Source organism: Hypomesus transpacificus, chromosome 1 (genome assembly GCF_021917145.1).
Source record: "Hypomesus transpacificus isolate Combined female chromosome 1, fHypTra1, whole genome shotgun sequence".
Lineage (NCBI taxonomy): Eukaryota > Metazoa > Chordata > Actinopteri > Osmeriformes > Osmeridae > Hypomesus > Hypomesus transpacificus.
The window spans coordinates 5,946,926-5,960,586 of NC_061060.1; the positions used below are offsets into that span (position 1 = coordinate 5,946,926).

Consider the following 13,661-nt stretch of genomic DNA (forward strand, 5'->3'; position numbering starts at 1 on the left):
ATCCAATACATGCATTTGAGTGAATAAAACTTACCTTCAAACCATGGTTACGTGTCAAAGCTACATTTCTTTTATACATCTTGCCTTTACTTAACGAAGTTTGATGTTCTATGGTTATTGGTATAGTATACCAATGTTATATAATATACATCACATACCGAAATCTATTGTGGAAGGCCTCCAAAATGGTTCACCTTTGAGTAAGATGGTGATACAAAAATCGAAATACACCATGTTTCAACTATAACTGAATCTTAGGAATTCTACAGTTTATGTAGGTGATACCGTGGTACATCCGCAACACTTCAAAATAAACATACAAGCCATCCATTGGGTGACTATCAGCATTAACACCAGTATGAGAAGAACACTAGGCTAGCTGTATCGTAGAATGATTACAGAAGGAAAACATTTGGGCTCCCTCTACAGGCGAAACAAGTTGGGTGATGTTTGTTGCAGTAACAGTACAGTAGCTTGCTTAGCCGCATTAGCCAGCAGCTAGTATCCCTAACAGATTTCGCGATAATAGCTGTGTGCTTCATGAGGCAGAAAGAAAGGAGAGATGTGGTCCTTTTTTGCTAGGGATCCTGTCAAAGACTTCAATTATGAAATTTTGCCCGACACACAAGAATCCTCCGGGATATGGACTCTCCACCGGGGAAAGCGAAAGGTGAGGTCCGGAGTGAACGAAGATACGCTGCTTCGACCAAGGCCTTTGCTCTATCAGTCTAGTTAGTATGATGACAACGGCTAGCATGAATCTAGCTAGCTATTTACCAACAAGGCTAGCTAACCATCTTCTTCGATATGTGCAAGTCAGGTCGTTCTGAGACACATTTGTGTTAAAAGTTAAAAGTAAAACTACCTAGTGAACCGCCTCTTCATAACATATATGAAGCTAGTTTGTAACATTAAAAAAGTGATATTTGATTACGGAAGCTGTTGTAGCTTGCATGCAAGATAGCCACGTATTTCTCGCCACGTCAATATGTACCAGTTGTAGCCACTACTAGCTAGCCACCACTTATTGACTTAACTAATAGCTAAAAGCTAATGCTTTTGACAAGCTTTTAAACCATGGACTCCACCATGGAATTTATCCAATCTCCTAGGTCGTAACTTGCGTTACGCATACATGTAGACTAGCTGCTAGACCATCTCTATGTAGATGCTAATTAACAACCAAAATGTCTAGCCGAGCATTCATCCCTCTTAATATGGGCAGGGAGCTTTGGCTACATTTTAATACGAAGCACCGTTTTAACAGTGTCTGTATCTCATTTTCTGAACATACCATGTGTTCGTACTTTGAAGAAGAAATGTTATTGTCACCATGAAGTGTGCACTGTGTATTTTCTGTGTATTTAAGAGTTTGGGCTGTCAGGTGACACTAAATGTAATTGACACACACAATGAACCCCCCCTCCGCTTTCTCCAGACCGGTGGGGAGCCAGTGTCAGTGTTCGTCTATGAAGTTGCCCAGGGTACAGAGGAACAAACCCAGCTAGCCAAGTCTGCCTTCAAACGAATGAAGACCCTCCGGCACCCCAACATCTTGGCCTATGTGGATGGACTTGAGGTGTGTGTGGACCTGTATTATGGTGGTAGCTCATCAAGTATCAGACCGCTGAGTTTAATGACCTATACAGCAAATATAAGATCATGCATGAATCAAAAGTAAATTGGAATCAGACCAAGTATGTTTCTGTCACCTTCATCTCAGTGTTCCCCTGTATCTTTCTTTCTGCATTTGTTTGCGCAGATTGAGGTGAGTATGTCAAAAACTACAACAGCTAGCTCCCCATCCCTACTGTCCTCCACCATCAAGTGAGGATGCAGTAGTGTCTTTGGTGTCAGCCACCGGGCTGATTGTGTCATACCATCTCATAATCCCCACACAAATACAATTCAATTCCTTTTCCAGCTGTCTCGCCTGTGTTTCCTTCTTGGCTATATCCCCTCTCTGCTCCTCCATGTGCAAATTACAAAAAGGGTGTTGATCTTTCACATAGTGAAGGATGAAAGGAGGACAACCCAGAAACAAATCATAAACTGAACTGTATTAACAGTGTCTGATCTTGGTAAAGCAGTATTTATTATACTGGAGCTGCGAGGTCAAATGAGAGAGGAAGCCAGTGATGCAGTGACACAAAGCATTAATGCTGTGTTACGATTACCTTGCAGACCGAGAAGAGCCTCTACCTGGTGACGGAGCAGGTGACTCCCCTGGCAGCCCACCTCAAGGCCCAGGCTGAGAGGGGAGGCTCTGGGGAGCTGGAGGTGTCCTGGGGGCTCCATCAGATTGTGGTCAGTGAATAGGAGGGTGGGGGGGAGAATTAAACCATCTTTTGCTACTTGATGCATCTTGCATTCTCACCATCTCACGCCACTCTCTCTTTAACCCACAATGATAAACTGTCGTTCCCCTCGTAGAAAGCGCTGAGCTTCCTGGTGAACGACTGCCACCTGCTCCACAACAACCTGGGGATGTGGGCGGTGTTTGTGGATCGGGCCGGCGAGTGGAAGCTGGGCGGGCTGGACCACATGACCCCGGAGCAGGGAGACGGCTCCTCCGCACTTCCACACCCGAAGACAGTTCAACCCGACATGGAGAAATACGACCCCCCTGAATCGCCCAACAATGGTGGTGAAAAATGGTGAGAGGGAGGGATGTTTTATACTACAGTGTCGGTAATCTGTCATTTACTACAGAGGTTTATTCCTCAATTTACAAATAACTTGGAGTCACACCATTCATTTTGGACCATATTTATATTGAGCATTATCCTGGTACAGTTCAGTCTGCTTGACCTTTGCTCCATGTGTCTTCCAGGGCAGGGGACGTTTGGCGGCTGGGCTGCCTGATCTGGGAGGTGTTCAATGGGCCACTGCCCAGAGCCTCCTCCCTGCGCTCCCTGGGAAAGGTACAACACCCTATCATAGTAACCCTAGTAACCCCTTTCAACAACCGCCAGACACAGCTCCTCATTCTGTACAGCTCATTTCAACAGAGAATTGTCTCCTTCTGTCACTTTCTCTCTGAAACACACAAACATGATCTAGCATGAAATGAGCTCATGAGATTCTGCGAAAGGGAGATCATGTGAGATACTCATCTGATGTTCCCACTCATGAGTGCAGGTCCCCAAGTCTCTGGTTCCCCACTACTGTGAGCTGGTGGGGGCTAACCCCCGGGCCCGGCCCAACCCCTCCCGCTTCCTGCAGAACTCTCGCTCCCCCGGTGGCTTCCTCAGCAACAGCTTTGTGGAGAGCAACCTCTTTCTGGAGGAGATCCAGGTATGGAAAGAAAGACCACAACCCCACCCCCGCAGCCCTTCCCCATGGATACATACCATAAATCCCATGCAGGCATGCCCTTATATAGATAGTCTGCGAGAGGCTGCTTGCGTGTGTATGTGAATGTTTGCTTACTGTGTGTGTGTTTCCAGATCAAAGAGCCAGCGGAGAAGCAGCAGTTCTTCCAGGACCTGAGTGAAAACCTGGACTCGTTCCCGGAGGACTTCTGCAAACACAAGGTGCTGCCACAGCTGCTCACCGCCTTCGAGTTTGGCAACGCCGGCTCTGTGGTCCTCACCCCGCTCTTCAAGGTAAGCCCTTCTCACACACGTCCACACACTACCACTCCCTGCGAATTACAGGGGGGTTTGGGGGGAGACTGACCCCCCTAATTAAGACTTGGACCCCCCCTCCCCCAAAAAAGGTAAAAACAACAGGTCAGAAGGGTCGATACAGGCCCTGGAGAAGAAGTTGACCCCCCCGATTGTCATTGTAAAATTCGCACTCTGAGGAGGAGGGCATTTGAATAATGGCTAAGTAATTTGTTTAGGAATCGTACAGACTATCAACAAATATGCATAAGATAGATGGCCTGGGAATAGCGAACAATTACCGCCGTCGACTGGTCTCCCATGCTCCTCCACTTCATCTCCTCCCCGCTCCTCTGTCTCTCCCAGGTGGGGAAGTTCTTGTCGGCGGACGAGTACCAGCAGAAGATCATCCCTGTCATTGTGAAGATGTTTTCCTCCACGGACCGGGCCATGAGGATTCGGCTGCTGCAGCAGGTACTGTCCCTGGGGCCACTGCACTATGGCGGACCCTCTAGTGACCGTGTAGCGAGGAGCATGGAGACAGGCTGCTAAAGTAGGAGGAATGCTCTCCTGCATTTCCTGGTCATCTCTTACTCTGTCTGACCCTCCTTCGGCTTGCGTCTTTCTCTCTCTTTCTCTATATTTCTTTCCTCTCAATCTCCTCTCTTCCTGCCTCCCTCTCCATTGACTGTCTTTTCCCCTCTGTCCCTCTACTCTCAGATGGAACAGTTTATCCAGTATCTGAATGAGGCGGCAGTCAACTCCCAGATCTTCCCTCATGTTGTTCATGGCTTCACAGACACCAACCCTGCCATCAGGGAACAGACAGTCAAGGTATACATCCGTTCCTGTACATTAGTTAGGATAAACCACTGCACTCACACATCATAATCTATGTATACAGCTACATCTAAGCATTACTTGCTTTCTAATACCAATACAAGACCATCTGGCCAACAACGAGTTCTCTACTCCCAGCTGCTTTAATAGAGATGTTATCTTTCTCTCCAGTCCATGCTGCTGTTGGCCCCTAAGCTGAACGAGGCCAACCTGAACCAGGAACTGATGAGGCACTTTGCCCGACTGCAGGCCAGAGACGAGCAGGGCCCCATCCGCTGCAACACCACTGTATGCCTGGGCAAGATCGCCCCCTACCTCAACGCCGGGGTAACTACACCTGCTGCAACAAAGATTTAATATCTCTGTCAATCCATCCCTTTCTTTCTCTCCACATATTTTCTCCACCCTTCCACTCCTCTTTTCATTCCTCTCATCCGTCTGTCCTCTGCTGTGTAGACGCGGCAGCGCGTGCTGATTTCGGCCTTCTCTCGGGCCACCAAGGACCCCTTCCCCGCGTCTCGGGCGGCCGGCGTGCTGGGCTTCGCCGCCACGCACAACTTCTACAGCGTGATGGAGAGCGCGGCACGCGTCCTGCCCACACTCTGCACCCTCACTGTTGACCCTGACAAGAGCGTCAGGGAGCAGGTGAGGAGGACCGTCCAACACTGCCACCCTGACCTTCACCCCTTAGCCACCCCCACAACCCTCCTGCTCAATACCTGTCAGACCAATCACTGTCCTTTTCCCTATGCATTCCTGCTCACCTCACCTTCATTTCTTCTTTTTCTCGCTTTCTCGCATTCCACCTTCCCCTAGGCATTTAAGGCCATTCGGAGCTTCCTGACCAAGCTGGAGACAGTGTCTGAAGACCCAACCAAACTGGCAGAGATAGGTCTGTATTACACACACACACGCACACACACGCACATGCTTGGAAACAGCCTGGTCACACATTCACACACCCAATACTTTCCTTTTTAGTATTACAATGCAAGATACAATCCTCAGTCCTTTTAATCTTCAAATTTCAACCTCTCCCTCCCCTTTATAGAAAAGGATGTGATGTCATCGGCGCAGCCAACAGGGGCGGCGACCAGCTGGGCAGGATGGGCGGTGACCGGCGTGTCGTCGCTGACCTCCAAGCTGATCCGAAACGCTCCGGGAACAGAGGGAGGGGCCCCGGTAACAGATGGTGGCCCCACCAGCACCCCTCGCACCGGGAGCCCCAACACAGACACAGCCCCCCAACCTGCAGGTGAGGGAGTTAGGACCCAGAGGCCTTGTCATATATCAGTCTCTCTGGAGTAGCACAGCTCTGGTACTTAGTTTGACCTCTTGCACTAGCTACAACATAAGGACCTGTTGTACCATTACAGAACCTTTGCTCTATTGTTACCTTCTGATTAACTTGGCAGTACTATATATGTTTAAATTTTTTACAAGCTGTAGTACTTTGCTGTTTAACTACTGTAGTACAGAACTGAAGTGCAGGTCTGTAGTGCTGTCTGTCTAGTATTGAGACCCTATTCTAAATCTGCTGTTTCCCTTTCATAGAGCCAGAGGCTAAACCACCACAGTCTTCCATGACCCCAAATGCTGCCTTTAACAGTGGCAACCAATCAGACCCCCCTGCTGCAACAGTCAAAGAAGAGGAGCCAATCGGAGACCGGTGGGATGATGAGGAGGACTGGGGCAGTCTGGAGGTGAGGACTGAGGTACAGGTTGATCCTGATAGTTCAGTAACATTGGAAAGTGACATTCAGGTTCCAGAGGCGTGTCCCTCTAAAGCGATGATTCCACCGGCCTCTTGTCTCTCTCTTTCAAACTGACAGGAACCAGAAAAGGTTCCGGCAGACCCAGATGATTGGAATTCCTCTGACTGGTCGGGAGTGTCAACAGTCAAGAAGAAGGCCAACGAGAGAGCAGTATGTTGTTGTCTTTTGTCCTGGGTCCCTATAGGTTATATTCTTTGAAGCAGAATGCAAATTGTTTATTGATTAGTCATGCATCTATTTCACCGCAACTTTTTGTGTACTTCCCTTGCCGTCCAGGTGGCTGGAGTTTCCTCCTCCGCCATGAAAAAGCCCAGCGCAGATTGGAGCAGCTCTGGCTGGGATGCTGATGACAGCTGGTCCAACGAGAAGGAGGCTGACGGGCAGGGTCAGAGTTCGCCAGGCGAGGAGGGGTGGGGCCACGACTGGGAGGAGGAGGCCGGCGCCCCAGGCAGCAAGAACGTCCTGCCAGAGGGGGTGCGGCTAGCCAGCGAGTACGACTGGGACAGCAGTAAAGGGTCCGGTCCCAGCGACCCCTTCGCCAGCGTGTCACAGAGAGCCGCGCCCACAGCCACGGTGAGGAGCTGGGCAGGGGTGGGCCTGGGAGGCATACCAGCGCCATTTGTCCACTTTTTTATGAACTGTGTCCATGTGTGTGCTGTGTTCTCCAGCAGGCTGGGGGTAGCTGGGGGGCAGATGCCTCAGGAGACTGGGGCACAGAGGAGAGCTGGGAGTCGGTGGACGGGGCGCAGGGTGAGTCCCTCAGGGATCCAGTTAGATTCATGAGGATTAGATATCTTTTCTTATTCTAAAATGTACTCGGAGGGGGGGCAAAGAAAATGACGAGTCTTTGTGTTATCCTCTCCACAGGCCTAAGCAAAGCTGAGGTGGCCAAGAAGAAACGCGAGGAGCGAAGGAAAGAGTTGGAAGCCAAGCGTGCAGAGCGCAAGGCGGTCAAAGGTCCCCTCAAACTGGGGGCGCGGAAAATTGACTGAGGATTATGAGACAAGAAAGGAAGGAACATGGAGCGATAAGACTTTGACCTTTAACTCTTCCTCAGGGAGTGGGGAAGTATGGAAGGTGCTACATTCCATCATGAAAGGGAGTAGACAGGACAAACATGGGGAGAGGGTTAGGAGGATGGGAACGATATGGACCTTGCCACATGGTGCTACTAAGTGCACCCTGGCTTAAAGAGGAGGCAGAATCGTGTCCCTGTATTCACAAAGTTTGAGTAGCAGTGCATATCTGGGATCAGTTCTTTGTCATGAGATTACACAGATAGGAGGGAGGCCTGATCCCAGAACAGCACTTAGACTCACGGTGAATGCAGTCCTGTGTTTGACCTGGCGACACGTGCCACGAGGCGAGATCAAGAGGACTATTCTCAATATTGATCACACATTGCTCATCTGTTTTTAGATAAACCCACCATAATGTTGACATTGTAAAGTGTACATATGCACATTTGTCTGAAAACAACCAAGAATCAAAAGTTTGTTTTTAAAGATGAATATATATACATATATACATATCTATATCTATATATATATATATATATATCCCAGTATAGGAATATAAGTGGGTAGATGCTGAATGTTCAATTCATTACATTCACATACTACACACAGAATGGGTTATGAATGTTTTAGAGCAACACATGACAGATGAAGACTAATACAAGTCTGTGCATGCGTGGAACTGTATGTGTGAACTCAGCTACCAATCAGTTCACTATTGTACCTCCCTAAGAGGGTCAGTGATGGTCTCTGTTTTTAGAATGGATCTACAGAATTACACACCTGGACCCATTCACAAGCAGTGGGGTGTTACATCATGCTTCATCATCATGCATCATTTCAAAGAAGACACGAACATCCCTTCCTGTATGGATTCAAGTCACAATCTTGTCAGTCATACAAGTTCAGCACCGTGATTCTTTGTGAGGATGGTTGTATGCGGGGGTGGGTAACGACAAGTTATTTCCATTGGTCTTTATTTGTGCCTTTCTTTGATGGCAGCACTGTTCAGGGGTGCCAGTGGCCAGGTGATAAACTGTATGCTGTATGTTTATGTTGCACATTGAGAGGTTTTATTTTGATGTTTTGTTCAGTGACAAAATAAATAGACAGTGGGGGAACGGATGCATTATTTTGTAAAGTTGGGGAAACTTATGTACAATGTAAACTCCAAAAGAAAAATAAACTATGCCAACTAAATTTAAGTGACTAAAAAAAAGGCAAATAGAGGAGTAAACTATTGCCCACAGTTTCTGATTGTTAGAATTTAACATGTTCAAGTTAATACAATTCCACCTAATTTAGGGTCAATGGAGTTTTTCACCCAAAACACATTTCAAAATGACAAAACATCTAGTGACTCATGGTACAATATTTATTTGAAAATTTAAAAAGGTTAAATCAACTCATTTTAATCAACTGCCATCATGTTCAGTCATTCAATCAAAAGATTTACATTGCAATCCCTGCCAGCTAATATACAAAATCAAGTGCTCCATGTATTACGCATTAATCAATTTCAAGAGTTTGGGAATAATGTTTGGAAAACTACGCTCAGATGAGTAAAACAGTGATGGCCAGCAGTAATGTAATATGAGTAGTGCAGTGAGAAGCATTTTTGTTCACTTCAAAAGGATAATGCTTAATAGAACAGTTTTCGAACGGGGCATTTGATGGTTATACCTTGCTACCTCCACATGGGTGCTGAGGCTTGCAGATGAGGAAAAAAAGCACATTATCATTTGTGGTTGATATCACTGTCATTTATTTGACTTCTCCTTCTTCCCACCACTAAAGATGGCTGAAGCTAAAGCAGCAATGCCGAATCCAACCACAGCAGCCACACCAAGCCCCACACCAACCTGCACGGCCGTCCGCACCTGGAATATACACCCAAAAAAACGAATCGCAAAAGCTTGTACATACTACAAGTTCAAAGACAAGATTAGTATAGTGGACCTGGATCAGTACTGTGATAACAAACCTTTCCTGACCTAAGCCTTACCTTCAAAACTAGAACGATCTAAGCTTATAACAGAACCCTCTAATGTACATGTAAAGCACACCCATTTAAGTACCCTATTTAAGTACATTTAGCATCTTTACCTGGCGAGACTCTGACTTCCCATATCTCAGCTCTGTTGCAAAGTGCTCGCAGTTTCCCCTGAAGACACAGAAGGGAAGCTCTGCTCCCACCATGTCCTTCGCCTCTTTCAGGATCAGGTGGACGGGCCTGGGGTCACACTTCTCATCCAGGATATTGTTGATGCTCCACTTGTCGGTCCCCACCACATCCCAGAGCTCCTCCTTCTTCACCTTGGCCTTGTCGTTCATCACTGACATCATGCTGCTAGACCCCGCCCCCGGGCCTTCAGCTGCATGGGCAGCAGAAGAGAGAAATAGGGAGATGAACGGGGGACCGAGGATGGAGAGAGAAGGGGGTAGAAAATCACTTAGAATCCAATTGTCTAGTAGTTTAGTCAGGTACTGTGTAAAGATAATTCTGGTCTATATTTGAGTGCCCAAAAAAGAGATGCGATTATTATTTATTTTTTACAGGGAGGTGCCAAGTGAACCACGGAGCCATCTCCAATGTACACAGCCCAATGCTGAAAGTTCCCACGGTCAATCTCAATTAGGTCTCCTGGCTCCGGCTTCTCATCATACTAGGGCCACATGGAAAAAAAATAAACAAACATTTTGCTCAATTGCACAGTGTTGTTAAATTGTTCATTCAATAACATTACACAAGTCATTGACAAATTGTTTATAAACTTACTAATGTTGGAGCCATTGATGTTCCTCTGTCTGCTTTTAGTCCTCTGATTCCTATATGAGAAACTTATCATAGGATTTTTTATCATAGGTTTCTTTCCTAAACGGTCTGAAAAGTGACCTAAAAAATAAACCATAAACTCAAAAATAAACTATAAACTCTACTGTCTTATTTGACTGTTTCGGTTTTGTTTATGGATTACATTCAGTAGGCCGACAATGTCATTCAATTTACTAAATAGGTCTCTTTTTGTAAAGTTCATGTGCTTTAAGTGTTCATTAGCTTGTACTAGTAGAGTTTCAGGTTGACTGATATGAACTGTAATTTCCTTTTTATTATTCAAAGCTTTCATTAGACATGGCGCAAAAGCTAGCTATCTATGGTTCATTTGCAAAACCGCATTTTCAGTTATGCTACCGTACTCATTTCGCAGATGCTTTTATCCAAAGCGACGGTCAAACACTGCACATAAAAGCACTGTTCTATAGTTTTGCATTACAGTATGTGGCAAAGAACAGGCTGCTAGTTATCAATAGTCCTAGTTGGTCCGTCTGTTTACATTCACCTCGAACTCCAGTGCGTAGCCATCTTAGATAGCTGGTTAACATAAGTTAGCTCCTTCATAATAACACAACTTCACAAGATTTACTCAACAAATCCGAGATAAGTATATTTTGTGACTTTCATTAAGTCACGCTTACCGCAGTCAATAGAAATGTCCACATAGAGCGAGCTGTCAAAGATCACCTGCCAAATGCCAAATGAGGGCTGCAGTCAGCTGGCTGGTGGGTGAGGTAACGGTGAGGAGGTGGAACCTTGCCTCTGACAAATAAACGTTTGTTTGTACACGGACAGTGGGACTGATCTTAGAACAGCACTTACAATCTCGTCATTGAGAACAGTCCTGTCAAGCGAAATGTGCCACGAGAATGAGTCCAGAAGACTCTCATCGACTGTCATGGTAGTCATACTAAATTGAGTAACAAATGAAATTACTTGCAGTATGCGTTATGAATTACTGCAAATGTTTACAAATAAGATGAAGAATCCAAAGCAATCTGGTTCAGTTATTCCAAAGATTTAATGTGCATTCCCTGCCAGTTAACACACTTTCATTATCTATAGATAACATATCTGTTACAATTTGAAGTGTTTTGGAACAAGGGTTGGAAAACTTGACATCACTTTATGACAAATAACAGTTTAACAGTTACAAACAGCATCAAAGGGATGCAATTTGAAAATGTAATCTTGAAGAAGAAGATGACTCAGTTATCAGTTATTGCACATTGAAGTGTTAGAAAAACCCAACATTGACAAAGGTTTGTTAAAGGGACCAACAATATAATCAATCTATAACTTAATGTAGCCTATAATTTACAAGGTACATATTGTGTAATTCGTGTAATTCGAGAACTACAACCTAGCTTATGCTCGCTACCTTCAAGGCAATGGCACCTTCATACGTGGCAAAAAAAGAATATGTCATACAATCTTTTTCCAAGTGCCTATTCTTTGTGTTTTTTCATTAATAACAGTTTATATTCATTTCCACTTCCACCCCTACAAAATAAAACAGGTATTTATTGATCAATTGAATCAGAGGAGTATAGTATAAGTGCTGTTTGAATAATTAATCAATTTGGCTTGCTGGTGAATAGCTGCTTATAAAGCATTCCCATATCTTGTGGATCGTAAATCTTGTTACTGATATTCCTTCTTCTCTTTTTTTCCACTTCCAAAGATGGCTCCTGCCAGGGCGACAATCCCAAAGCCAACCACAGTGGCCACGCCAATCCCCACACCAGCATTCACAGCCTTACGCACCTGGAACACACACAAAAACAAAATGCAACTACTATGATTTTGTTCTCTGAAGTGATTTGCTGAGTAAAGTAGACATGGACCAGTGCTGTGATGAACAGTCAGGGCTTTGAGTCTTGAACCACTCTGAACCACTCTGAACTCCATCCTGTCCTAATCTACTAGGATCCAGGTCTCGTATCGACCCTATTTAAGTACATTTAGCATCTTTACCTGGCGAGACTCTGCCTTCCCATATCTCAGCTCTGTTGCAAAGTGCTCGCAGTTTCCCCTGAAGACACAGAAGGAAAGCTCTGCTCCCACCATGTCCTTCGCATCTTTCAGGATCAGGTCGACGGGCCTGGGGTCACACTTCTCATCCAGGATATTGTTGATGCACCACTTGTCGGTCCCCACCACATCCCAAAGCTCCTCCTTCTTCACCTTGGCCTTGTCGTGCATCACTGACATCATGCTGCTAGCCCCCGCCCCCGGAACTTCAGCTGTAGGGTGAGAGGAGAGATATGAGGGAAGGGGTAGAATCACTCATAATTAAATTGTCTACCTCAATTGTTCAGGTACTGCTTATGGATTATTCTTATCTTGACCAGTTTGTCCATCTCTCAGATAAGAGATTACTTACAGGGAGGTGCCAAGTGAACCACAAAGCCATCTCCAATGTACACAGCCCAATGCTGGTAGTTCCCACGGTCAATCTCAATTAGATCTCCTGGCTCCGGCTTTTCATCATACTAGGGCCACATGAAGGAAAAAAGTTACAAAATAGCCAAATATTTAGACATCCTAATTTATCAGACTGAAATAATTAAATGTATTCATAAAAATCGTTTTTTCATGATTATTTTTACATTAAATCATAAACTTACTAAAGTTGGGGCCATGAGTGTTGCTCTGTTTTCCTGGTCTACAGTGGTTTCGATTTCGAAATTGTTCAGACTGTAAGTAAGAGATTAGCTCAGATCAAAGCTCCTCTTTTGATAACGAAGCAAATTTTAGACAGCTGTAAGGCCATTTTGACAAATTAATTTAACAGTAGAAACACACTACTAATATGCACTGATGGTAACCATGATCACCAGTAGTATTATTTAAAATGCCCTCTGCTCTGATGAAAGTGATGTCAGACTGCTCATGAGATTGGGCAAATATCTTCAAGCATTTACACAATCTCTGGTTATCCCATGAGGATATATTGAGTAACTGGAATAGGAACCAGTTTCTACTCAAAATACCTCAACATGTAAAAAAAAAAAAAAGCCTAATCCCGTGACAGTCAGCTAGCTATGGCTACAGTGCAATAGCACATACAATTCTGTTTTACATCAGCCTCCGTCCTGGAAAGTGCTAGTTGGGTAACGTAACACATAATGACAACATCATATATCGGAGATTGGTTGGGTAACGTGTGTATCTTTTCACATAACAAAATCATAAATCGGAGATTGGTATAGCTTTTGACTTTCATCTGTAGTTGCTCTTACCGTTGCCTCGGTTTTACGGCGTCAGTTTATCGCAAGCTTCTGTTCTGACTGTAGTAAGACTGCCTGACAGCTCTGAAGTCAACAACAAACCAATAGGCGTTCCCTTCGATTATTTGCTGTTGTTGACGTAATTACTTTGCCTGTGATCTTTTTATGAAGGAAAATAAAAAAAATATATATTATTTTTTCATTTACGAGTATAACATCGTGGAAAAACTCAAAACAATTCATATGTATTTTTTTCCTCGACCCCCAGAGGTAAACTGTGGAATTGTTCGTTCCCACTAGATGGCAGTAATTAAATCAGACGTGTTCTTTCGCTGTTTGCGTTTACCATCGAA

General features: G+C 45.0%; 3 protein-coding genes across 7 annotated transcripts; 1 reads left to right on the top strand and 2 right to left on the bottom strand.

Annotated features, from left to right (window-relative positions):
• Nucleotides 1–426: 426 nt before the first annotated feature.
• Nucleotides 427–8,439, top strand: scyl1 (SCY1-like, kinase-like 1). 4 transcript variants are annotated; one of them, XM_047024079.1, is made up of 18 exons: nt 427–670; nt 1,439–1,579; nt 2,185–2,307; nt 2,434–2,657; nt 2,834–2,924; nt 3,142–3,297; nt 3,450–3,608; nt 3,975–4,082; nt 4,329–4,442; nt 4,620–4,775; nt 4,905–5,093; nt 5,265–5,340; nt 5,500–5,703; nt 6,003–6,163; nt 6,281–6,373; nt 6,500–6,796; nt 6,892–6,973; nt 7,091–8,439. In XM_047024079.1, the coding sequence occupies exons 1-18, from the start codon at nt 563–565 to the stop codon at nt 7,213–7,215; spliced, it is 2,607 nt and encodes an 868-aa protein (XP_046880035.1). In that variant the 5' UTR covers nt 427–562; the 3' UTR covers nt 7,216–8,439. The 4 variants fall into 4 exon arrangements, with proteins under 4 accessions (XP_046880035.1, XP_046880043.1, XP_046880049.1 ...); XM_047024087.1 differs by having other exon boundaries at nt 6,895–6,973; XM_047024093.1 differs by having other exon boundaries at nt 6,003–6,151.
• Nucleotides 8,440–8,600: 161 nt separating this feature from the next.
• Nucleotides 8,601–10,845, bottom strand: LOC124470300 (phospholipase A and acyltransferase 4-like). 2 transcript variants are annotated; one of them, XM_047024136.1, is made up of 5 exons: nt 10,717–10,845; nt 10,019–10,068; nt 9,797–9,905; nt 9,346–9,614; nt 8,601–9,119 (listed from the first exon to the last, which is right to left on the bottom strand). In XM_047024136.1, the coding sequence occupies exons 2-5, from the start codon at nt 10,031–10,033 to the stop codon at nt 9,000–9,002; spliced, it is 513 nt and encodes a 170-aa protein (XP_046880092.1). In that variant the 5' UTR covers nt 10,034–10,068; nt 10,717–10,845; the 3' UTR covers nt 8,601–8,999. The 2 variants fall into 2 exon arrangements, with proteins under 2 accessions (XP_046880092.1, XP_046880083.1); XM_047024127.1 differs by having other exon boundaries at nt 10,019–10,080; nt 10,717–10,834.
• Nucleotides 10,846–11,072: 227 nt separating this feature from the next.
• On the bottom strand, nt 11,073–13,435 carry LOC124470295 (phospholipase A and acyltransferase 4-like). Its single transcript, XM_047024116.1, has 5 exons — nt 13,321–13,435; nt 12,706–12,775; nt 12,462–12,570; nt 12,053–12,321; nt 11,073–11,842 (listed from the first exon to the last, which is right to left on the bottom strand). The coding sequence occupies exons 2-5, from the start codon at nt 12,718–12,720 to the stop codon at nt 11,720–11,722; spliced, it is 516 nt and encodes a 171-aa protein (XP_046880072.1). The 5' UTR covers nt 12,721–12,775; nt 13,321–13,435; the 3' UTR covers nt 11,073–11,719.
• Between the last annotated feature and the right edge of the window lie 226 nt (nt 13,436–13,661).

Bases quoted from the DNA above. Each gene is read 5' to 3' on its own strand.
- scyl1 (XM_047024079.1), top strand. From the start codon at position 563: ATGTGGTCCTTTTTTGCTAGGGATCCTGTCAAAGACTTCAATTATGAA. The intron at 671-1,438 runs GTGAGGTCCGGA...CGCTTTCTCCAG, and splicing joins TCCACCGGGGAAAGCGAAAG to ACCGGTGGGGAGCCAGTGTC. The intron at 6,164-6,280 runs GTACAGGTTGAT...TCAAACTGACAG, and splicing joins GTCTGGAGGTGAGGACTGAG to GAACCAGAAAAGGTTCCGGC.
- LOC124470295 (XM_047024116.1), bottom strand. The intron at 12,322-12,461 runs GTAAGTAATCTC...CTCACCCTACAG, and splicing joins GGTTCACTTGGCACCTCCCT to CTGAAGTTCCGGGGGCGGGG. The intron at 11,843-12,052 runs GTAAAGATGCTA...TGTGTGTTCCAG, and splicing joins GGAAGGCAGAGTCTCGCCAG to GTGCGTAAGGCTGTGAATGC.
- LOC124470300 (XM_047024136.1), bottom strand. The intron at 9,615-9,796 runs GTAAAAAATAAA...CTGCCCATGCAG, and splicing joins GGTTCACTTGGCACCTCCCT to CTGAAGGCCCGGGGGCGGGG. The intron at 9,120-9,345 runs GTAAAGATGCTA...TGTATATTCCAG, and splicing joins GGAAGTCAGAGTCTCGCCAG to GTGCGGACGGCCGTGCAGGT.